The sequence below is a fragment of the Vulpes lagopus genome, chromosome 4 (genome assembly GCF_018345385.1).
Source record: "Vulpes lagopus strain Blue_001 chromosome 4, ASM1834538v1, whole genome shotgun sequence".
Classification (NCBI taxonomy): domain Eukaryota; kingdom Metazoa; phylum Chordata; class Mammalia; order Carnivora; family Canidae; genus Vulpes; species Vulpes lagopus.
In genome coordinates, this window is record NC_054827.1 from 39775369 (window position 1) to 39800923 (window position 25555).

General features: G+C 43.1%; 1 protein-coding gene across 1 annotated transcript in view; it reads right to left on the minus strand.

Moving 5' to 3' along the window:
• UBE3C (ubiquitin protein ligase E3C) overlaps positions 1-25555 on the minus strand; it is a 127158-nt gene that overhangs the window by 33191 nt on the left and 68412 nt on the right. The window contains exons 15-18 of the mRNA XM_041751576.1: positions 24306-24393; positions 23160-23257; positions 21952-22084; positions 15513-15760 (exon numbers count right to left, since the gene is read on the minus strand). Coding sequence (XP_041607510.1) covers positions 15513-15760; positions 21952-22084; positions 23160-23257; positions 24306-24393 — 567 coding nt within the window. The remainder of the gene's footprint in view (positions 1-15512; positions 15761-21951; positions 22085-23159; positions 23258-24305; positions 24394-25555) is intronic.

Here is a 25555-nt window from a genome sequence, read left to right on the forward strand (position 1 = left end):
ACTTGTGGCTCTCTTTCTCAAATAAATAAAATCTTAAGAAAAAACAAAAAACAAAACAAAACAAAAACAAAGAAAGAAAGAAAATCTTAAAAAAAATAAAAGGAAACATTTTTCAGGTTTGAAAATTTTTTTTTTTTTACCACACAGAGTAATAAAGTAGAAGGTGAAATCCATCATGCTACCCCCCTTGAAATTTGAGGATATGGATGTCCCTCCAGAACAAGTAACTTCGTTACCACCAGGTGCTGAAAACTTTCTCTACAGCATGACACAGGACTGCTACCGCTCCTTCCCGCTAAAACGACCACACTCCCAGAGTTAGGAGTCTTCCATGTTCTGTCTCCCTTTCTGATATTTCCTGCCCATTTCTTCTCCCTTCCCCTCTATTCCCTTTCACTATTATTTATATTCCCCAAATGAACGAGACCATATAATGTTTGTCCTTCTCCGATTGACTTATTTCACTCAGCATAATACCCTCCAGTTCCATCCATGTCGAAGCAAATGGTGGGTATTTGTCGTTTCTAATGGCTGAGGAATATTCCATTGTATACATAGACCACATCTTCTTTATCCACTCATCTTTCGATGGACACCGAGGCTCCTAACTCTGGGAAACGAACTAGGGGTGGTGGAAGGGGAGGAGAGTGGGGCATGGGGGGGTCACTGGGTGGCGGGCACTGAGAGGGGCACTTGACGGGCTGAGCACTGGGTGTTATTCTGTATGTTGGCAAATTGAACACCAATAAAGAATAAATTTATTATTAAAAAAAAAAAGACCGGGGGATCCCTGGGTGGTGCAGCGGTTTGGCGCCTGTCTTTGGCCCAGGGCGTGATCCTGGAGACCCAGGATCGAATCCCACGTCGGGCTCCCGGTGCATGGAGCTTGCTTCTCCCTCTGCCTATGTCTCTGCCTCTCTCTCTCTCTGTGTGATATCATAAATAAATAAATAAAATTAAAAAAAAATAAAACGACCACACTCACAAACTCCACCCCATATCCAGTTCTCCTTCTGCTAACTCCTTTGACACTTTTTGGCTCTTGCAAAATCACTGTGTGACACTTTTTTTTGGGTAACACCTTTATTGAGAGAAGATTCGCATACCTTATAATTCATTCATCAAAGTGAACAATCCAATGGCTCTGTGACCAGGTTGTGTAACTATCACAATTCATTTTTGAACATCTTCATTCCCCACAAAAGAAACCTTTTACCCCTTCATGGTCCTCATTTCTCTCACCCTCCTCCTGGGACTATCATTAATCTACTTTCTGACTTCACATATTTCCCTCTCTGGACATTTCAGAGAGATGGAACCCTATGATGGTGATCCTCTGTGATGCACTGTTTTCACAGAGCGTGTTTTGTACAGCAGTATGTTAGCAGCTCTCAGGACCTCATTCATTTTCATGGCCAAATCATCCTACAGTATGGACAGACCAATTCTGTTACTCTTGTCAGATGACAGACATTGGGCTCATTCCTCCCTGTAGGCTGTTGTAAAGCATGCTACTGTGAATGCTTTTTGTGTGAACATATGTTGGCTGCATCAAAAGTAGCCATGTCACCTGGATGGGCCGTTCTGCTTTCCCAAGTGGCCATACTGTCTCACACTCCTCCTTACCCTCATGCACAGGTGTCCCTTTCTCTGCATTCTTGCCAGCCCTGGGTATCACCAGTCTTGGCCATTCTTTCCATCCCAGTGGGCATGAAGTGGTCTTGCACTGTGGTTTTGATTTGCATTTTCCTGATGACTAAAGATGGTGAGCATCTTTTCATGTGCTAAATGTTCATTTATGGGGATCCCTGGGTGGTTCAGTGGTTTAGCCCCTGCCTTCAGCCCAGGGCATGATCCTGAAGTCCCAGGATCGAGTCCCAGATCGGGCTCCCTGTGTGGAGCCTGCTTCTCCCTCTGCCTGTGTCTCTGCCCCTCTCTCTTTGTGTCTCTCATGAATAAATAAAATCTTTTAAAAAATGTTCGTTTATCTTCTTTGGAGAAATATCTATTCAGGTCCTTTGCCCATTTTTAAAATTAGTTTGTCTTTTTATTAAGGAGTCCTTTCTACATCCTACAAGTCTCTTATCAGATATGATTTACAAATACATTCTTTTAGTGGGCCGTCCTTTCAGTTTCTTGACAGTATTCCTTGAAACAAAAGTTTTTGATGAAGTCCAACCTATTTTTTTTTAAAGATTTTATTTATTTATTTGAGAAAGAGAGATAGAGCATGGGCAGGGGGAGGGTCAGAAGGCAGAGGGAGAAGCAGACTCCCCACTGAGCAGGGAGTCCGACCAGGGCTGACCCCAAGACCCTGAGATCATGACCTGAGCTGAAACCGAGTCGGATGCTTCACCAACACTTCACCAGTGCCTTAAGTGCTATGCTCTTCGTATTCCTCAGCACCCTCATCCTTTGGTAGTTGTTGCTCTGTCGTACTCTTGCACCAGTGGAAAAAGTGAGGTAGGGAACCCTCCATTTCTCACTGCCGCTTCACACCACACCTGCCACCCACCCGTCCCTGGCTTTCACTCTCGTGTGCTGGGCCAGAGCACCCACTGCCATTCTTCCCATGGCTGCCAGCTCCCTGACCCCGACTCCGCGGCCATCTCCCACATGCTCTGATGCTGACCCTGAGCCTGTAGCTGGCTTTCACACATTTCTGTCTCTCTGCCCTCAGCTGTCCTCTGCTCCCGCCTCAGCCACCCAGTCTTTAGGCCTGTCCTGGAAGTGCTGCTGCCAGTCACTGAGTGCTCCTCCCTGATCTGATTTCAACCACCCCACACTCTGACTCCTTCCTGTCAGGCCATGTGGCTCCCCTCCAACCACAACACCATACCTTGTCTCGTCACCTTCTTGTTTCCCTGCCCTCGGGTCCTCATGGAGAGCGTCCTCGCCACAGCCCAGATTTAAAGGTTCATGGCTATGATCACCTCTTATGTCCTCGATTCCCCTGTACCCAGCTCACTCTTTATCATACTTGCCAGCAAACACCTGCCACCACACCAGTGTCCATGCCTGTTCCCCCCCGCCCCCCTCCGCCACACAATGATGCTGCCAGCCTCAGGGGAGCCTGAGGCCAGCTGGCCCAGCAGGCCTGGGGCAGAGGCCATGAAAAGGCATGACTGACAAGCCCCACTGCTGCTCTGAGAGCCACCCTTTGAGACCCTGCCTCGTCCTCATCTCATCTCTCGCTTCCCACCCTGCCTCCCCACCTTCACCTCGCCAAAGGCTGCCCTCCTACCTCAAGAGAGCAGGCATGCTCAGAAGGACAGCTTGTGGGCACCTACCTCCCACCACCATGCCCCACACTCTGCCTCTGCTTCCCACACAAACTGCCCGCGTGCAAACTGGACTGTGTACCAGAGCCCTGCCCGCCACCTTCTCCAGTCCACTGCTCCAGCAAGTGTCCCTATGTCTCCATGGCCACTTTAGCAGCACACGAACACGTATGCCTTCTCTCTTCTTTAAAACAGAATCTAAGCTCCATCAAGCCCATACCTGTGCTACTGCTCAGGTTTTCTTTAGAGAAACACTCCTCAAGAACTGTCCATCCCAGCCCACCAACCCTCCCCTCCCCTCCTTTCCTCCTACAACCACACAGACATCTACTGCAGCAGATTGCCCTGGTCCTAAGTGTGAACCACCCTCAAAGCACTCAGTCCCCGAAAGAGAGACTTAGCAGCATTCCAGAAGCTCCTGTTGACCCCGTCAGGGAGAAAGGACCGGACGCTCAACAACAGAAACCAGCTTGCATGTTTCTGAGCTGATTATGTACTCCTTTGTTTCTGGCTTCTTTTACTCAACATTAGGTCCATGCCAGTCTTCCATATCGTTGTGAATACTTGTGGTTTGGTTATTCCCTAGTTCCCGTAAATGTCCCACAATTTATTATACGCTGTCCTTCTGAAGGGCGTCTGGATGGTTCAGTTTCGGGCTCTACAATGTAGTGTTACCGTAACCATTCTCATATGCCTATTTTGGCAAAAATACATATGTGTTCCTGCTGGGACAGAGCTACAGAGGAACAGGACAGGGCACATAATAAGGCATTTCTGGAAGACACTGCCTCCACGTGCTAAGGCTTTGGCTTCCACCCTCCACACAAGCTTCTTGAACACACTATGAATGCTCACTTCTCAGCCCTTATTTTCCTGATATATGAATAGTATCTGACACTATTCATCATTCTCTCCCTTGAAACACTGTCTTGATTTGGTCTCGGAAATACTGCACTTTCCTGGTTTGCTCCCTACTCTCCATCTGCTTCTCCTGATCTTTGGTGGCTACAGTTTCCTGCAGCCTCTGAACTAGGTTCTTCAGTGCTCCTCCCTGGGCGACACTGCCCAGTTTCATGATCTTCAGTACCACCTGAGCGCTGATGGCTCTGCTCAGACCTCAGCCCTCAACTCAAGGTCCACAGATTCAACTGCATAGTTAGATGAAGTCTCTGAATGAATGTCTGACAAACATCTCAGACCTAAGGAAAAACGAACATCTCATCATCCTTCCCCAAGTCTTCCCCACCATGGTTGATGAAACCTCCATCCTCTGGTTATCAGAACAAATTCTGTGTAGCCCCACCATCTCTCTCTTCCTCATATCTCAACATCGGATTTTTTTTTTTTTAAAGCAAATATCCTTGGGTCCAACTACTTCTCTCCAACACTACCTCCCAGGATGGAGATACTAATGACCACTCAATCTGAGTGCCTGTGATACCTCCAACTGGTCTCTGCATGAGTTCCTGCTGCCATTTAAGCTATTTACAATAGTAGCGGCAGGAGATCAGCTAAACATAATTCATATCCCATCACTGCTCTGCTCAGATCCCTGATGCTGAAATCGGAATCCCAGACTGGTTGGTCTTACTCAAGTGCTTCAGCTCAAAGATCTCTTGCTGCCCCCATACAAAGTTCATCACAATTTTGGAAACAAGAGTAACAATGTACATCTTTACTTGGTCTGGTTTTCATAAAATTAAGTTTACTAATTCTAAAGTAGTATTTTTAAAAAATGTTTTATTTATTTTAGAGAGAGCACGCACATGTGCAAGCAGGGAGAGGGAGAAGAACAAGCAGGCGCCCAGGTGCGTGCAGAACCTGACGCGGGGCTTGATCTCATGACCCTGAGATTATGACCTGAGCTGAAATCAAGAGTCAGGATGTTAATTGATTGAGCCACTTAGGCACTCCCCTCAATTAGTATTTAAATGTTCAGAATGAATGTGCTTGCTTCAGTAGCACACATACTAAATGTTCAGAAGGATTTAGGTGGGCTTTATTTTATTTTTGGATATTTATTGTCCTTATTGCACAAATGAAGACCAAAGATATGCAGAAGACTAAAGCAGGACCAGCAAATCTGTAAGCCTGTGTTCCTTTTTCCTTTAATTTTTTAAAGATTTTATTTATTTGAGAGAGACAGAGAGAGAAAACAAAAGCAGGGAGAAGAGGGAGAGGGAGATGTAGAAGCAGACCCCCCACTCCTGAACAGGGAGCCTGATGGGACTCGATCCCAGGACCCTGGGATCACGACCTGAGCTGGAGGCAGATGCTCAATCTACTCAGCCACCCAAATTACCCAGTAAGTCTATGTTTCTAATTTTCACAGTGATGATTTAACATGGCTTACAGAAAGGAAAATGGTCTCAATACGGTACTGATCTGTGTTTAACTAGTGTTTGGATATGCTTAAAAATTATAAGAAGGGATACCTCAATAGTAAGCAAGCTCTACTTTATTCAGGAGCAGAGTTTTAGTAAATATCTCAGAGTGGCTAAAACTACAATAATACTTTTATTCTTTATTATTATTATTTTTTATGATAGTCACAGAGAGAGAGAGAGAGAAAGAGAGAGAGAGAGGCAGAGACACAGGCAGAGGGAGAAGCAGGCTCCATGCACCGGGAGCCCGATGTGGGATTCGATCCCGGGTCTCCAGGATCGTGCCCTGGGCCAAAGGCAGGCGCCAAACCGCTGTGCCACCCAGGGATCCCAATAATACTTTTAGGTAGCAGAAGCAATTGAATTCTGGAGCACATGTGTTATTTTTACCACAGAGTCTAATTTATTTTAATTTCACATTTACTTTTGAAGAAATAAAATGAACTTAGAAAACTACGGCCCTGACAGGAGGAATAATCTGCAGATGGGTGAGCACTTCATTGTTAAAGGGAAAGAATGTAAACCGTGAGCATCAGAAAGCTGTGAAGGTGGGCACAGTCCTCAGAAAGGGCAAGAGTCCAATAAACTGATCACTTGTAAGTTATTATGGTCTTTGATTTTTTTGCTTCCAAAAAAAGTTGAAGGTCAACAAGAGCAAACTCATAATGAATGTCCACTGTGGATAATTGGGAGATTCAGAAAAAGCTTGCTTGTGAAATTTGCTGACATCAAAGTAAAAAAGTCTTAACATTGATTGGAAGGCTTGTGTTAAGCACAGAATGATCAACTATTTGCTGAATATCATGTTTAAAAAATCTAGGGGAAAGATATATTAACTTTAGAGACAAGAGCACTTAGTCCAATGACAATCAGATGAAGATGCTCAATTACACTGACCCTTAATGAGTTTGAGAGTTCAAAACAAGATATTATAAAAGAGAAGATTTGCCATTTAAAGACCAAGGTAACTTAAATCACTAGTACTCACTTCAATCTACACTTTAAAAGGCTCAGCAAATTCAGTGAGCATTTTACAAATGATAGAAAAAAATAAATTTTCCCAACTCTCAAAAATCTCAGGATAAAGGATAAACCGTTAACTACTACACTCTATACTACATTAAGTGCACACTGTATTCTACTGAAACACAAAATTACCAATCACATGCAAGTTTCGCGGTCTGCTAATTAAAAATTGGAAATATATGATTAAGACATTATCAAGTAATTTGATTTATAGGCATCTTGTTCCAATTAAATCAATATTCTGAAGCAAGGGGGAAAAAGCCATTTTCAAATAGAATTCAAATATGATAAAAGATTTCCTTCAATAAATTTCTGAACTTAATTGGCTTAAATGGACCTAGGTGCTTCTATCTGTAAAAAAAAAAAGTTCAAGATGACATTACCACATCCTTGAGCTGTTTATTTATTCCCTGTCTAAAGCCTGATTTACAGGCAATAAAATGCAATCACGACCCACACCAGAAGCAGGAATCATCTGCTAATGGAACTTCTAATTGAGAAGTGACCAGTGACATGAGGTAATTCTTTCTACGTAGGATTGCTCTTGAAGACCTCTTTGCACTTTATCACAGTAAACAATCACTAACATATGCATTAAAGAAAATTTAAATACATTATGACCCAATAAATATCATAATCAATCAATACACAATTTTCTTCTCCTAAGGATTTAATGTGCAGATACCACACTATTAGTGCTATTCTATCATGCTCACTTAGATCTGGACAATTTTTAACATGTTGGTACAAAGTTTAACCATTTATAATCAGATAATAATTAGATGTTTTAGATACTAGTATTCCCTTAGGAATTTCCAGAAAATGCAGAAAATTATGTAAGTAAAATCTTAAATACATGTAACTAAGTTATCTAACATCCTCATATAACTATAGTTTTGTTACTGGTTCCATCTAACCTCCACAATTTTAAAGAGCTTTACTGATACATAATTTACATAAACTTCATTTTTGGGAGAAAAATGTACATTTCAAATTATCCTCCCTGGAATCTGGTTTAAAGAGACACATATTTGCAAGTAGAGGAGTAAGAGCAATCTATTGTCTGTTCTGAGCCCCAGTACTTCACAATGAAACCTCTTCTTCACAGTATCTGCTTTAAGAGCAGCATGTCAATGAACAGAAGGGAAAAGTGAGTGTATCCTTAACAAACTTACATTAACTACTGGCCAGAAAACTTCAGTGAACCAGGATCCTCTAATTATCTTATCTCTATATTAATCAAGATTGGATAATTTATACAGTCAGGAAGAAAAATATAAAATTTTAATAGGGGATCCCTGGGTGGCGCAGCGGTTTAGCGCCTGCCTTTGGCCCAGGGCACGATCCTGGAGACCCAGGATCGAATCCCACGTTGGGCTCCTGGTGCATGAAGCCTGCTTCTCCCTCTGCCTGTGTCTCTGCCTCTCTCTCTCTCTCTCTGTGTGACTATCATAAATAAATAAAATTTAAAAAAAATAAAATAAAATTTTAATAGGATTTAACTCATCCAAATAAAATCACTCCATCTGTTGTCTGTAACCACACTGTGTGAGAACCACCAAATTAAGGGGGTACTTCAGGGGCATCTGGCTGGCTCAGTCAGTGGAGTGTGCCACTCTCCATCTCGGGGTCATGAGTTCAAGCCCCGTGTTGTGGGTAGAGATTGCTTAAATAAAAAGTAAATACTTAAAAGACTTAGAGGATATCTCAGTTTAGTCTACCAAAATGAAGGCTTACCATTATTACTTTAAAATTTAATTTCAGGGGCACCTGGGTGGCTCTGTCAGTTAAGTGTCTGCATTTGCTCAGGTCATGATCTCAGGGTCCTGGGACTGAGTCCTGCATCAGGCTCTCTGCTCCACTGGGAGTCTGCTTCTCCCTCTCCCTCTGCCTGCAGCTCCCCTCTGCCTGTGCTCTCTCACAAATATATAAATAATCTTAAAAAATTGAATTTCATTATTGTTAATATAGGAGATTCTTGGCCTCACCTCAATAGAAAGAACTAGTGCATCATTTCAAAGACTTTTATGAAATAAGTTATGAAATGTGTATCTTCTGGGGAGGGCAGGGAGAGCTGAAGCTGAGTCATGGGGACCACTGCCAGGGAGAGGCAGCATCTCGAAGAAACAGACACCAAAGCCAGCACTCAGCTTCAAGTGGGAGAGACAGGTTATGTCTTAAAATAAAGTGAGAAAATGGTCTGTTTGACAGTTATGCAAAGGAATTTAACACCAGGCCGATGTCTGAAATTTGTCTCTGAAATGGTAAGGACAGCCTAAAGAAATACTGTAGTAATGGTGAGGTCAAGTTGGAGCCCATTACTAAATGTGAACAACACTTAAGAGACCATATTATTAAAGTAACATTTGGAATCAGAACAAATGAATAATAATTGGGCCTCTATGTATCTCAGAAATAGGAATAAAGGGGTATGATTTTTATACTGAGGATCTACTGGTTCCCTTCGACACTACCCCTCTGCTTTGCTGGGCTGGAGTTCCATTACCATTTGTCTTTTTTTTTTTTTCCTTAAAGATTTTAGTTATTTATTTGACAGAGAGAGGGAGAAGAAGTACGAGCAGGGCGGAGGGGCAGGGGGAGAGGGAGAATCAGGTTCCCCGCTGAGCAGGAAGCCTGATGCAGGACTCGATTCTAGGACCCTGGGATCATGACCTGAGTTGAAGGCAGACACTCCACTGAGGGAGCCCCTCAGGCACCCACCATCTGTCATGATTTATTAATGACAAATACAAACACAAACAAAAATACATACACAACACAAAACTGACTACAGAGGTACAGTATGGCTAGACAGAGATCAATGAAACAAAACTGAGAATTCAGAAATGAAGCCTTACATTCATGGTCAACTGATTCTTGACAAGGGAATCAGGTCAGTCTTAGCAAATGATGCTGGGACATCTGGATATCCACATTCAAAGGAATCTGGGACCCCCCAACCCACACTACCCACAAATATTAACTCAAAATGGTATGTAACTGGAAAGAGAGGAGCTTATCTGGCCCTGAAAACTTAAAAATAAAATCCTTAATCATACCACAAAAATAGTTAACTTCAAATGGAAGACCTACATATAACAACTAAAACTATGAGACTCTTAGGAGGACACATCCAGGTGTAAATCTCTGTGACCTCAGATTAAGCCGTAGGACCCTGGTTTCTTAGATTAAGACACCAACAGCCCAGACAACAAAAGAAAAATAAATGCATTAGACTTCGTTACAGGTAAAGACTCTGGAGCTTCAAAGGCTGCCATCATGAAAGTGAGAGACAACCCACAGAGTGGGAAAAAATACTTGCAAATCATGCCTGATAAGGGACTTGAAACTAGACTATATACAGGACTTAATATAAGACAAACTACTCGATTTAAGAAATGGACAATGCACTTGAAGGGATCTTTCTCCACAGAAGACATAAAGCATACAAGAAGATGCTTAACAGTATTAGTCATTAGGGAAAGAAACCAAAGCATAATGAGATACTGTTTCACACTCACCAGAACAGTTATAATAAAAAAGACAGAAAAAAAAAAAAAGACAGAAAATAAATAGACAATATCAAGTGTTGCCAAGGTAAGGAGAACCTGGAGCCCTCCTACGTGGCTGCTGGGACTGTAAAGGCTGCAAACACTTTGACAGTAGAGTCACCCTATGTGCCAGCACTTCCACTCCTAGGTGTATATGTCTCTTGGGTAAGAGAAATGCAAACCTATGACCACATAGAAAATTATACAGATGATCTCCAGCTTATGATGGTTTGACCTAGGATTTTTTGACTTTACGATGCTGTGAAAGCGATACACACTCAGTAGAAACCATGCTTTGAGTTCTGAATGTGGATCTCTTCCTGAGCTAATGACATGTGGCCTGATCCTCCCCCATGATGCCGGGTGGTGGCTGAAGCTCTCACAGCCACATGATCACAAGGGTCAGCAGCTGATACACTGACCGCCATCTGTACCCACACAGCCATTCCGTCTGTCACTTTCAGTACAGCATTCCGTGCATTACAGGAGCTAATCAACACTTTACCGTCAAATAGGTTTCATGCTACATGGTTTTGCTCAACTGTGGGCTAATGTGAGAGCTCTGAGTACACTTAAAGTGGGCCAGGCTACACTGTGATGTTTGCTAGGCTACATGTGTTAAATATATTTTTAATGTCTGATATTTTCAACTTATGATGGTTTTTTTTATCAGGATGTAACATCCTAAGGGAAGATCAGTAGACAATGTTCATAGCAGTATTATTCATAATAACCAAAAAGTGGGAACACCCAAATGTCTATTGATGGATGAATGCATAAACAAAACGTCCCATATCCACACAATGGAATACTATTCAGCTATAAAAGAAGCTCTGACACATTCCACAATATTGAGGAACACTGAAGACATTCTGCTAAGTCAAAGAACCCAGTCACAAAAGGCAATATATGCTATTGTAGGACTCTATTCTATAAATGCCCAGAACAGACAAATCCACAGAAACAGATTAGTGATGGCCTGGGGCTGGTGAGGTGGGCTAGAGGAAAAGGCTGTTAATGCACGCGATACACTTTCTTCCCTTCTAAAACCCCTCTTCTTTGATCTTCCTCCCCACGTGGCCACACCCTGAAGTCTCTCTGGCTCTTCATCCTTCTATCAGTTGGGCACCTGTGCCAGTGACAGCCCACCTTTTGACCTTCCTTACTCACCCAGGCTACACGAAATCCCCCTGGCCCACCTTTCTTGCTCATGACACCTGAAGCCACTACCTTTATCTATGCTCCAGAGCTGCTCAACACCACAGCTACCAACCACAAGTGGCTGCTTACATCCAAATTGATGAGAATTACATCATAAATTTGATTCCCCCGGGATTCCGGGGATAGCGGTTTGGCGCTTGCCTTTGGCCCAGGGCGCGATCCTGGAGACCCGGGATTGAATCCCACGTCGGGCTCCTGGTGCATGGAGCCTGCCTCTCCCTCTGCCTGTGTCTCTGCCTCTCTCTCTCTCTGTGTATGACTATCATAAATAAATTTAAAAAAAAATTAAAAAAAAAATTTGATTCCCTGAACCAGCCCGGCCCCAGCTAGATGACAATACACCACGCAAGTTCTCCTGGTGCATAGCTGGGTCTCAGTCCCTTGCTGTCTTTCCCAGCATGCTAAACCATCCCTCTCATGTGGTTCTTTATCATTGATATTTTACCTGCACAAAGCTGCCCTATTTTTGAAAAATCAACCTGCTCATGCTTTTCTGGAACTTGTTCTTTCTTCAGGGATTCTCTTTCTCCTTCCCTTCAGCCTTCTGAAAAGGCACTGACACTCTTTTCTGCTTTTATACCTTCCATTTCCTCTTCGTCACACCATAGAAAACTCATTTTTATCATACCACTCTGCTGAAAACATCACCAAGGACAACCACAAGCACTTCACCTGATGGATGGACGACTGTGGTTGTTACAGAAGGGACTAGGACTTCGCAATGCCAGGACTGACATGTTGACACAGGCTACACCCCTGATGAACCTTGAACACATGATGCCAGGTGAAGGAAGCCATTCACTGAAGGCCACACACGTGTGGTAAAATTACATGAAATGTCCAGTACAGGACACTCTATGGAGATTAAACGTAAATTAGGGTTTGCCTAGAGTCTGGGGGAAACGAAAACTGTTAGGACACAGGTGATGAATGTTCTAAATCTGATGGTGGTGATGGTTGCATAACTCTGAATCTACTGAAACTACTGAATCACACACTTAAAAAAAAATCATTCATTCAAGTGATCTCCACGCCCAACATGGGGCTTGAACTCGTGACCCCAAGATCAAGGGTTGCATGCTCCACTGACTGAGCCAGCCCCTGAATCGCACACTTAAACAGGACAAACTACAGGGTATGTGAGTCATTTCTTAATAAAGTGGTTGTAAGAACAAGCACGAGGGAAATCAAGACTTGAGGGCTGATCTTGCAGTCACTTCTCAGTCTTGCTGAGCTCATGGCATCATACTGCTATGATCACAGCCAGTATCACTGAGGAGCTACGCCACTGTCCCAGACCTTTAACTTGTAACTCCTGAGTCTTACCCTCTAAAATCAATTTGCCCCATGCTGGCTCCTTACAAATGTAGTAAGTCTCAGCCATTTGCTCCAAACAATGATTTTCCATGATCCACAGTATGGAGACCAAACTTTTTTTTTTTTTTTTTAAAGATTTTATTTATTCATGAGAGACAGAGAGAGAGAGAGAGAGAGAGGGAGAGATACAGGCAGAGAGAGAAGCAGGCTCCACGCAGGGAGCCCGATGTGGGGCTTGATCCTGGGACTCCAGGATTACTCCCTGGGCCGAAGGCAAGCGCTAAACTGCTGAGCCACCCAGGGATCCCCGAGACCAAACTTTCTATTATGTAACACAAAGGCTCTTGGCTCTTTATGATCTGTCTGCTGGCTTAGCCCTAAGCAGGGCCAGCACATGTCCTGGAAAGACCCCAAGAGCATACACCTTATTTAGGCTTTGTTCAACTGCTGTTGTGGGGGAAGCAACCACAGACAAAATGTAAACAAGGCCTGGCTGATTTCCAGTAAAACCTTTTTTTTTCTTAAGACTACAAAAATAGGTGGCTGGACTTGGACAGAGGCTGTAGTTGTTGCTACCCTTGATTCTAGAGTGTCACGTCTAGTCATACCTTTGACCTGCAGAAACTGTAGGGATTATGATTCTTTTTTTTTTTTAATTTTTATTTATTTATGATAGTCACAGAGAGATAGAGAGAGAGGCAGAGACACAGGCAGAGGGAGAAGCAGGCTCCATGCACCCGGAGCCCGATGTGGGATTCGATCCCGGGTCTCCAGGATCGCGCCCTGGGCCAAAGGCAGGCGCCAAACCGCTGCGCCACCCAGGGATTCCCAGGGATTATGATTCTTGTGTGAAAATCCAATCTGTCTCTCAAAATGTACTGGGCAGTAAATAGTATCAGGCATTCCAATTCCAGTCTTAAATAGGGGAAATCAAAATGCATTCCCAGACTATCCAAAAATCCTAACAAATTTCTCCCAAATACCATGGAAAACATCTACCTATCTATAATAAGACACCAAAGATTCCTGAGTAACATAAATTTTATTTAATAATAGTTTTATTATTGGATATGTTATGTCCTTTTACAGATTCAGATATGTTGCATCTTTATTCTATGCGGCAAGATACATCCCAATAATGAAAACAAGGAAGATATCTTCTGAACTGGGGCTGGTGCCTGGCCGAAACCCACATGAAGAGCCATGAAGGCACTGTTGATGAGGACAGGAAGGTACCATGTCCTTCAGGGAGCTGCTGAGTGCTGAGCACCATGCTCTCTCTAACCCTCGACTCTCAGGGTACTCCAGCGAGCTTCTGATTTACACAGTGGGTTTGGGATAAGCCTGAGTCACTTGTCACTAGAGTGACTATTTGGTAGTAAGTCTGAATCCTGGGAGATCCTTGTGCGCTGCCCCACACACTTCAGGCTTTCTCTATTGTGAAGTTATGATGAGTGGAATGGATTATTCATTCAGAGAAAAAAAATCAAGAATCGACTTTCCATTCCCGGGGAAGTAGCCTAGATGATTTCCCACCTCATTTAGAGCAGTTTAGACCTAAGTCTCAATTATAGATTTTATTGGGATATTTGCCAGCTGTATCCTGTTAGGATTAGCAACTGTTGATGCGGAATTTGTTTCAAGTACAAAGATGCAAACAAAATAAAACAAAGTAACCCAGAAATATAACCCTGCATATAAATATTCCCCATTTAAAAATGTTAGTAAGCAATTTAAAAGAAAAACAACTAAATTGCTTTTTTGGACTGCATTTGACCCACAGGGAATTAGCCACCCCTGCTGCTCCCTGCCTTTGGCATACCCACAGGCTATGCTGGTGTTCCAAGGAAGTTCACACACTGAGTCCTCATCCCCCAGGGTGATGGCATTAGGAGGTGGGCCTTTAGGAGGTGATTAGGTCAGGAGGATGGAGCTCTCAGGAATGTGATCCATGTCCTTATTAAAGGGACCCAGAGAGATGGCCCGAGGTAATGAAGCAGGAGAAGTGCCCCTACCAAGTGAGGCCACATGGCACCCTGATGGTGAACGTCCAGCCTCCAGAACTGTGAGAAAGAAATGTCTGTGATTTATAAGCTGCCAAGGCTGTGGTGTTCTGTTGTAGCCACCCGAAGGGGCTACAACAGGGTAGGACTGATCTGCTTTATCACTGTTTCACCATTAAATAGGATGCTTCCATTAGGCTACATCATTCCTTTTTTCCTTTCTTTGACAGTAGAGGGTAAACTCTTTGTGTAGCGGCGGGTGTGTAACAATGGTTTCTAGAGCAATACTATCATGTCATTTTTAGGGGCCATTTTCCTAGAGTGTGCATATAACATAATAAACTTAACCCATACCAAACAACTAGTCTCCTGCCTTGTAGCATCTTAAAAGTTTACAGAACATTAAAGGAATGAACATGGTCAACAGGAACAACGGGGAGGTCTGCAGTATTTCCAGGGTGCTCACTGATGGCTACAGATCGCTACCGACAGACTTCATGTCCTATGTTCCCTGGGGTTTCTACACTGTACAAATGATTTATGTAAGTGACCACTGTGTATGGAATGTATAACAGTGAAATGTTAATTATGTGAAAGAATCCTGTTCAGGGTTTACCAAAATTACTTCAGCAATTTTGATGAAAGATTTTCAACAGACAGCAACCACATAGAATTGCAAAACTTCAACATCCTGTGTCTGAGATCCATTTTCACACACAGTTACTTTACCTTTCCAAGCATCCTGCCCAGGAAGTAGTAGTGTCTGGCAAAGGAATCCCCCACGAGCATCTGAGCGGCTGGGCTGGGGTACAGAAGCCCTTCATTCGTGGTCTTAAAGAACCCCTGGTTGGGGTTAAATCCTGACTTGAGCAGCTCATTCAGAAACTCTCTGAAAATGCCACCACCGTCAATGCCAGCTTCATCCAGGCCATGGGCATTGAGTAAGTGCACACGGATCCGCTTTTTCAAATCAGGCTCTGTTAAAACAAGGGTAACGGGGGCGGGGGGGGGGTGGGGTGCGGAGGAGAAAAGATTTTAAAAGAAAGCAATAAAATAAGCTGGTATTACAGGAAGTTTTGGGAAGGGGAGCAAGAATATTAGAGATATATTAATGTAAGACTCAAAAAAATCAATTGAGATTAATAATAGAAAATGAGACAGATGGACGCATATTTTCCCCAAAGCCAAGAGGAGAAAGAGAAAGAAGTTAATGGATCACACACAGAGGTGAGGGGAAACAGAGTGCTCAGGAGAAAATAAAGAAAATAAAGTATAAAATATTCTAAAGGATATGACACTCTAATACTAGGTAGGAGAGGAGGGAGGGAATTAAGTACATAAGAGCACTAGAGGAATAGAAACTGCTACCAGGAAAGTCAGAAAACATAAATGAATAAAGAAGATGTCAGTGCAATTAACAGTACAGTGTTTGAAAGAGGTGAACAATGTAGGAGAGTCAGGACCTAGAGTCTACCTTATCATTTAAAAGCAGTATCTGGCTGAAAGGGTGAAAGTCTTTTGGGTTAAGAGTGTGCCACAAAGGGACACCTGGGTGGCTCAGCGGTTGAGCGTATGCCTTTGGCTCAGGTCGGGATCCTGAAGCCCTGGGACTGAGTTCCACGTCAGGCTCCCTGCATGGAGCCTGCTTCTCCCTCTGCCTGTGTCTCTGCCTCTCTCTCTCTCTCGTGAATAAATAAAATTAAAAAAAAAAAAAAGTGTGCCACAAAGATGAAAATCTTTTTAAATTCTGAAGTTGCTTAATTATGCCTGATATCTTAGAGTAATTCCCACCCAGGTCCTCAAGAGGACAGTTCTGCTATCAGCAGGGAAACATCCCTGGACTCACTTACGATGGTACACAGCTACCAAACAAAGGCCAAAGAAAGCGATTCTGCCAAAAGTCCAAACCAGGTGGTCTTCATTGGAAAGGCTTAATCAAGGTGCAGGTTTGAGAAAGCAACTGGCACATCCTTCACCTTTCCCCACCTGTGTCTTGGGTGCTCTGCATCTAAGCAAGTGGGGAGGGCAGAGGTGGTGGGCTGCCAAGTGAGTGTGCTAAGGAGCAGGGTATGCATGTGGTGCCAGAGTTCCCGGGCTTTAACAAGTGGCTGACATCGTTCAGGCTTCGTATGTGGCCACCCCAAGTATCCCAAGGGATGGGGACCTGGAGAAAACACTCCAGAAAGGCTCAGCAGAACACATGCTTGCTAGAGCCTCCAACACTGTGGCGGGACAGTGTCAGTACTTCTGAAGACAGAACCTGGCTGTGCATATTCTGTAATATGGTTCAAACAGGGCCAGGATGATTTATTGTATGGACTGAGATCTACACCATTGTGAACAGCAGTACAGACATCATCTTTCACTGGGCTGGCACAGGGAAGGGCCACCCCTGTCCTGCCAGCAGGGACAAACGCTGTGCCAGGCAAGTGCCACGTTAATGCCTGCATTTCCCATAGGAATAAGGCAAATAAACCATCTGGTTACAGCTCGCTCTCATACTTTGTAAAGAATAACGACCACTGATTATTTACCACTAGCTAGAATTTACACTAGGATTTCACACACTTTACTTCAAGTCCTTTAACAACCTTCTGGGTTAAGAACAATCCCCATTCTGGATAGGCCACTGGGTGAGGAGGATTAAACAGGGCACTTGTTGTGATGAGCACTAAACATTGTATGGAAGTGATGAATCACTAAATTCTACTCCTGAAACCATTATTACACTGTATGTTAACAAACTAGAATTTAAATAAAAACTTGAAAAAAAAAGAATTATCTTCATTCTGCAGTGACAAAACCAAGTATACATGTTAAGTATACATATACATATACATATACATATAAGTATATATATACATATAAGTAGCTATATGTCTCTATGTATCTAAAGACATATAGCTACCACTCTAAAGAGCTGTAATTTAAAGATAGGTCTACTGGCAACAAAGCACAGGCTTTTATACTAAACCATATTCTCTTCTATTTTTAAATTTTAGCTATAGTTACATGAAAAAATGCTTTTTACTGACTCCATGAATATGTTATTTGCATCTATTCTGATTAACAGAATTATAAAATATCTTCACTCTCAAGATCTGGCTAAAATGCCAAAAGAAATCTAAGCAGATAATTATAGATGGAATGCAAAAATATAGTTGGGTATTTCTCACCTTAACATATTCCTCTTAATACCCAGTTTCAAGGAAGGACTATAAGCATTTGTTTGTCATATATAATTATTTCTCAAACTGATGGTCAGCAGTTAGTAGGAGATCCTGTAAAAATTCTAAGTGCACACATGTTCTAAGTGGCAAACACTCAGCCCGGGCCCACCTTTTTACCACACCCGTTCCCCTATAGCTATAGCGGCAGTAAGGGGAACAGGGGTGTGTCATTGGCTTCTGCAGACTCAGTGGCCAGTCACAGAAGTCACCCTCTAAGTTGGCTAGAATTGAGATTCTGTGTTCCCCAAAGCTCATTTCTGTAAACAGTAATATGTATTAGCCACAATAATGTTTTCAGAGTCAAATCTAGCCTGCGAGGTATCTGGCCATTACTGTGGTTTTTTTTTTAAGATTTTATTTATTTATTAGAGACACACACATACACACAGAGGCAGAGACACAGGCAGGGGGAGAAGCAGGCTCGATGCAGGAAGCCCAATGTGGGACTCGATCCCGGCTCTCCAGGATCATGCCCTGGGCCGATGGCAGGTGGTAAACCGCTGAGCCACCCAGGGATCCCCTCATTATTTGTTTCTAACGACAAATTTAAAATATCTACTTACACATGAAGGTTTTAGTGGAGGGGGGAAAAAACCCCTAAAACCTAAGTAAAATGTTACTCTGAATTTTACCCTATAATAGTTTCTTGTTCAGGAAAACAACGTAATACCTTCTGCCCGTTAAATAAAACATAATAAAACCAGCCAACACACAAAAGCATAGAGAGGTCTCAGGAACCAACTAGAGTACAGTTCAGAGCCAGCTCTGAACCAAGAATCTAGCGGATTCTTAGCCAAGAGAACAGATGATACAAAGAGCTAGAGTCTAGAGTCGTCCAGAGAGTAACCGTGATCATTTCTCCATCTTCGCACGCTTGGGTGGGGCAGGGTATAGAGCACACATGGTAGCCTGGTGTTGGGACCAGCACTGCTTGACTATCCAATAAGAGAAGAAATGGCTTCATGTCTCTGAGCTCCAGCAGTCAGCTCAACCACCCATGGGGCTTACACCCACACTCTAGAAAACTGGCCTACGGGGCACCTGGCTGGCTCAGTTTCGGGGTTGTGAGTTCAGGCCCTGCACTGAGTGTGGAGATTACTTAATAAGTAAAACGAAAGAAAGAAAGAAAAGAAAGAGAAGAAAGAGAAGAAAAGAAAGAAAACTGTCTTGAGAAGATATGAATAGGAGAGGATGAGTATCCATAAAGGCGGGATGTGCTGTAAGGATGAGATGGCATATGGAGCAATCATATTAACTGATTATGTGTAAATAATCAGTCAACAAAGCACTTCACACCAATTTCCCATGAATAAGTGACACATTCTGAGATATTTAATTTTACTACTTTCCCTAGCAAAATCACAATTTTAACATATGGTTTAAAAAACTATTGTTAATAAGGCCTGAATTAGGGATCCCTGGGTGGCGCAGCGGTTTGGCGCCTGCCTTTGGCCCGGGGCGCGATCCTGGAGACCCGGGATCGAATCCCACGTCGGGCTCCCGGTGCATGGAGCCCGCTTCTCCCTCTGCCTATGTCTCTGCTTCTCTCTCTCTCACTGTGTGCCTATCATAAATAAATAAAATTTAAAAAAAAAAAAAAAAAGGCCTGAATTAGAGAACATCTGTAGGGATGTAAAGCATTATAACCTATGTATTAGGAGAAGATTCTTCCAAGTCCCTTAAACTCAACACAAGTATCAGCACACACCTGGGGAGTTAAGGCGTGATCAATTTCTGAATAACTTTAACCTAAAGGATTCATTAGGAAATTTGAGGTTTTGGATGCCTGGGTGGCTCAGCATTTGAGCATCTGCCTTCAGCTCAGGGTGTGATCCTGAGGTGCTGGGATCGAGTCCCACATCAGGCTCCCCACAGGGAGCCTGCTTCTCCCTCTGCCTGTGTCTCTGCCCCTCTTTCTCCGTGTCTCTCGTGAATAAATAAATGAAATCTTAAAAAAAAAAAAAAAAAAAGGAAATTTGGGGCTTGTTATAATTGGACAGTAAGGTCTTTATTTTTGTTTTTTTCATTTTTTTAAAAGATTTTATTTATTTATTCATGAGAGACACACACAGAGAGAGAAGCAGAGACACAGGCAGAGGGAGAAGCAGACTCCATGCAGGGAGCCCGATGTGGGATCTGATCCCGGGTCTGCAGGATCACGCCCTGGACTGAAGGCGGTGCTTAAACCGCTGAGCCACCGGGGCTACCCTGGACAGTAAGGTCTTTAAAAACCATCTACATGAAACAGTTTTAAAGTTAATTTAGAACTGCTGATAAACACACTTCGCATCCTTTGGCCAAGGAGCTCATTCTGACCCCAGCATTCTGAGCCTGCACCAGCCCTGTGCACAGTTGGTATGCCCATCACTGCTCCCCCACCTGTACCACTGTCTTCCCTCTTCTAAATCCTACTGCTTTACAAAACCCTCCAGCATCAACCACACCTCAATTCTGTTCCCAAGACTTCTGAACCGATGGCACACTTAACACTTTTGTCTGTCTACTGAGTTTTCCCTGGGTTCAGTGGCAAATTCAACATCTACTGAGCACCAGCTGTTTCAGGGGAGCAAAGGATAAGGACTCCATCCCACAGAGTAGGGAGCCCTGGCCAAGTGGGAGACACAACTACGAGAGCTCATTTACAGGGACAGGATCCCCAAGGAGGGAGATCTTTTTTTTTTTCCCCAAAAAATATGTTGGGCTTCTTGAAGTCAGAGTCCCAGATTTTTTGCCTTGTTCATATAGAAAATTTAAAAACATACTATGCGAGGCAAGAGGAAGCTGGTACAGTGGAGAGCTCACAGCCAGGAGTCAGGAGTGAGTCTGTGGTGTCTGGCTTCAGTGGGCTTCAGCACAGATTACATGACAAGACAACATTAGGTGAACATCAAACCCTTGCACACAAAACCTGGCACAGGGGCAGCCTCGGTGGCGCAGCGGTTTAGTGCCGCCTGCAGCCTGGGGTGTGATCCTGGAGACCCGGGATCGAGTCCCACATCGGGCTTCCTGCATGGAGCCTGCTTCTCCCTCTGCCTGTGTCTCTGCCTCTCTCTCTCACTCTCTGAATGAATAAATAAATAAATCTTTAAAAAAACAAAAAACAAAAAAACCTGGCACAGAGAAGTGGCCAGAGACTGCTGCCAGCTATCCTCTGTTATTCCCACAGAGTGACACAATCAGGTCCCCAAGAAAAAAAAATTACTTGAGGTTTTGCTCCCCTAGAAGAGGCAACTGTTACTTCACTTCTGACACCCTCCCATCATCTACCAAAACTGTGATCCAGATCTTGCCAAGCTTCTGTTGTTGATTCTCTGCGCTGATCGAGCCCCAATTCAATGCACTGTCATGGATACCATATACTGAAGCTAAAATTATTAAATACATAAATTATAATACTACACATTTAACACTGCATGTCAAATATTCACATTAGACAGAATATGTCGGTGAGCTGTAAATGCAATGCAAATCACTGTCAGTGTGGATCCCCTGCGTTCACCTACTAGTACCGTCACCGAAGCCTACGCCTGTCTGTAGAGAGGTCTGCACTGTGGGGAGGTTTATTCTGCTCTGTTAAATATGGCTTAGAGTCTATAATATTTACGTAAATAGATTATCATATGTACTACAGAATGTCAATGGCTGCCCACCAATATTTTCAGAATTAAAGTTGTCAACTAAATTGTAGACGGACATTTGTGGGTGGAGTTTCTTGCCTTAAAAAAAAAAAAACAGTATTTGAAAGGCTTCTATTATAATTGTCGATCTTGGGAATGTTATTTGACACATCTGCCAAATCTGACATACTACATTTCACTGTTAACAAGTCATTGCCAAACAAAATGCTGCACACTAATGTTTTAATGATAACCATCTTCTAAAATACTCCTTCAGCCTCCCCCTGCCACATGCAGACATATAGACAGAATTATATATACCATTTTCTGGGGAAAGTTTGTCATAAGCATCTTCATAAATATAATTTCTTCTTATTGTGACATTAATTCCATCCAGGAATGGGCCATCTCCTTGAACTTCTTGCTTATCTGCATAAATCAACCTTTGAAAGATCTAATAAACAGGGGAAGTTGTCAGGTTATCTAAAACTTTTTTCTTACAAACATAAGCAACACAAGGGAAAACTGCTAAATAAACCTTAACTTTTCTATCTCCATAAATTGTGAAACAAATTTTAAAAGCCAAGGTATCAAATATAGACTTTATGCCTTATCAGTAAATGTGTAATACTTATGTGTTTGTAATATTGCCCCCCTTTCCCATTTTACAACAAATTTTAAAAGTCCCATGCTGTAGTAAATTTTCAGTATTTTCTTTTGCAAAGTGGTAGAAAAAAAGAAAGAAGAGCTTTGTAAAGCTGAAAATTGATTAATAGTAAGAATATCTCCCTAAAAGATTCAAGTAATTTTTCTGGATGCTAAAAGTCCAGTAGAGGGAGCTCAGGAACCATGTAATGTCATCTTACATCTGTGCCCGAGTCTATGTGTCTTAATGAAGAAACCAGTAGCTTTAAAAGAAACTCACTCTTTTGCTCACCCTATAAAGAAGGTGGGCAGGACTAAAATTACCTTCTCGATGCCATTACTTAGGAATAGAGCCTAATAGTTTTTAGAAATTTCCTAAGTTGGTGAATACAAACAAAATATTTTAAATCTCAAAACATAAATGTAAACAGTTTTGTACATTGGTCAAAAACCACCAGGCAGAAAATTAAAGTACCTGTCCAACTCTGTTTTATAAAGTAGTATTTATGATCAATAACCTCAACATAATGTATAGAAGCATATCTTTCAAAAATTTGCATTTTAAAAACAATGCAAAATTTACTAGACGAAAGGCCCTTATATTCTCATTGTAAGAAGACAATGGTGTGACAGGCCTTTTCAACTACACTTACAACTAAGGAAAAAATATCCTTCAAGTCTATACAGAGGTATTTGATTGGACTATGATTTTATAAATCACTGTCCACTATTACAATCTAATGAGAAAAATACAAATTATGTAACCAGCTCGGCACTAAGCACTTTCAGAGATTTTTCCGTTGGTGTCAATTCTCTAACACTGAAACGATGTAAGTAACCATAACACATATGAAGTCAATCTATAAAGAGACCAAATTGCACACCTTGACTCGCTCCTCAAATGGAACCACAAAGGGCAGCTCTGTCAGGATGGCGAGTTGTCGTTCCTCAGACACAGACAGTGGCGGGGACTCCAAACCCACTGCAACACATGGGAAAGCCTTTGTTAAGTTCTGTGCCCAGGAGAACCTCACTTCATCGCATTTTGCAGACGCTGTGCGTTTTACTAACCGAAGGTCTGTGGGGACCGCATGTCCAGCATGTTCCAACAGCACTTGCTCACTTTGTGTCTCTGTGTCACACTCTGGTAATTCTTGCAATATTTCAAACTTATAACAAACCTGTATATGTTATGGTGACCTGTGATCACCAGTCACTGAAAACTTAGAGGATGGTCAGTCAGCATCTTTTAGCTCAAAGCCTTTTTAATGAAGGTATGTATATTGTTTTCTTAGATGCAATGCTATTGCACACTTACCTCTTTTTTTTTTTTTTTGAGTAGGCTCCACACCCAGTGCAGAACCTGGACCCACAACCCTAAAATCAAGACCAGAGCTAAGATCAAGAGCTGGATGCTTAACTGAGTCACTAGGCACCTTGGCACACGTAATTTTTATATGCACTGGAAAACCAAAAACTGACTTGTTTTGGGACATTCATTTTATTGCACTGGTCTGGAACCAAACCTGCCGTGTGTCAGCAGTATATGTCTGGATTTCTCCTTTCCAGACTCATACTATACAGCTCCATTTGAAGACATTCTGGAAAAGGAAAAATTATCAGGACAAAAACCAAATCAGTGGTTGCCAGGAGATGGGGAAAGCAGCTACCTATAAAGGATGATGAGATAATTTTTGGAGCGATGAACTTTTTCTATATGGTTGATCATGGTGGCAGATGTTTATCAAAAATCACAGACCACTATAGGCACCTGGGTGGTACAGTCGGTTGAATGTCTAACTCTTGATTTCAGCGCAGGTCGTGGCCTCAGTGTCGTGGAATCAAGCCCCATGTCAGGCTACATGCTCCGAGTGGAGTCTGCTGGAGATGCTCTCTCCCTTTGCCCCTTCCCCACTAAAAAAAAGTTTTGAAAAATCACAGAAAAGTACACCAAACAGTGGACTTCTCCATATGTAATGATAGCCCGTGAGGCTGGATGGAAGGAGAAACACACTCCCCAGAGAACTCACCGTCCAGGCTCGACTGCAGGGGGCCAATTCTCCCCATCCGCCGGAACCTCCACACGTGTCTGGAAGCCGGGACGTAGAGCTGGGTGACCTGTGGGGCCAGCAATCCTGGCTTAGTACATCCCTGTGTTGTGGTACAAACTTTCACTTGCCACATGTGAACTATACCAATGTTGTCCATGCACTTAGCACCAGGTCCTGGTCTTTGACCTCATGTTCTTTTCAGGCTACCTTTAAATGCGCCCTCTCCTCGGCCGGCTGCACATTTACACTTGTATAGGGTAACTGTTCTCTATATCCCAAGGAAATCTCTACTTGTTCTGTTTAATGCTGTGTAATACCTGCATATAGTAAATTGTCATAATGTGGTTACCTTATAAATGAAAACACATCACACTTAAAGAATTAACAATTTCTTATTACTATTCAGTGTCTCATAATTCTGAAAATATAATGTCTGCATCAGCACCCCAGTAAGGCTGGGGTTGTGGACATTCTGTTATGCTCTGTGGCTTTGCCTGCTCCCTCAGCCTTGGCTGTGGCCCTGCCCAGCTGGCCAGCTATGGTTCCACCACCTGGATTTTGCTGGCTGCATCCCCTCAGGGTCATTGTGGGCTACCAGGCCCTCCATTTCCCTATAAATCTGCAATTCCATCCAGAGGTTTCATCACATCCAGGTTTGATTTTTGGCCAGAAAACTTCCTAGGCAGCATGTTCTCTCAACAGGGACATGTCTGGTTGCTGCAGGCCTGTGTACTGGCTGCTACAGGTCAGTGAGGGGATTGAGAACTTGTGCCAATGCAGGAATCAATTATTCCTGACAGCAGGCAGTTTGGTTCAGCTGGCATTTTTCCCACAGCACGGTGATAGATATTCCGGCACTGGACCCCCACGTGCCAGGGTCTCCAGTCCGGTCTCAGCAGGTCACCATGGGGCCTGCACCCTAAGGGGCACTGTCCACACTGTGTACTCATAAGAGCCTGTACGCTGTGTGACCCCAGGTCAGAAACGCCTTTTTCATGCATCCTTAGCTACTTCTACACCGAGAAGGCGCTCACATCACCGCTTGCTTAGGCTGAGATACTAAAGTTCACGAAGGAGGCATGCTCTGTATGCGGTTACTTCTTTTTTCCAAACAGTACTCGAATAAGGAGGTGGTTCCTCTGCAGCCCACAAGGTAGCCACTCAAGTTCTTTCTCATGTATTTATGAGCGTGCAGACTGAAGCCTCTTTCACATTCAGTCCCCTGCACT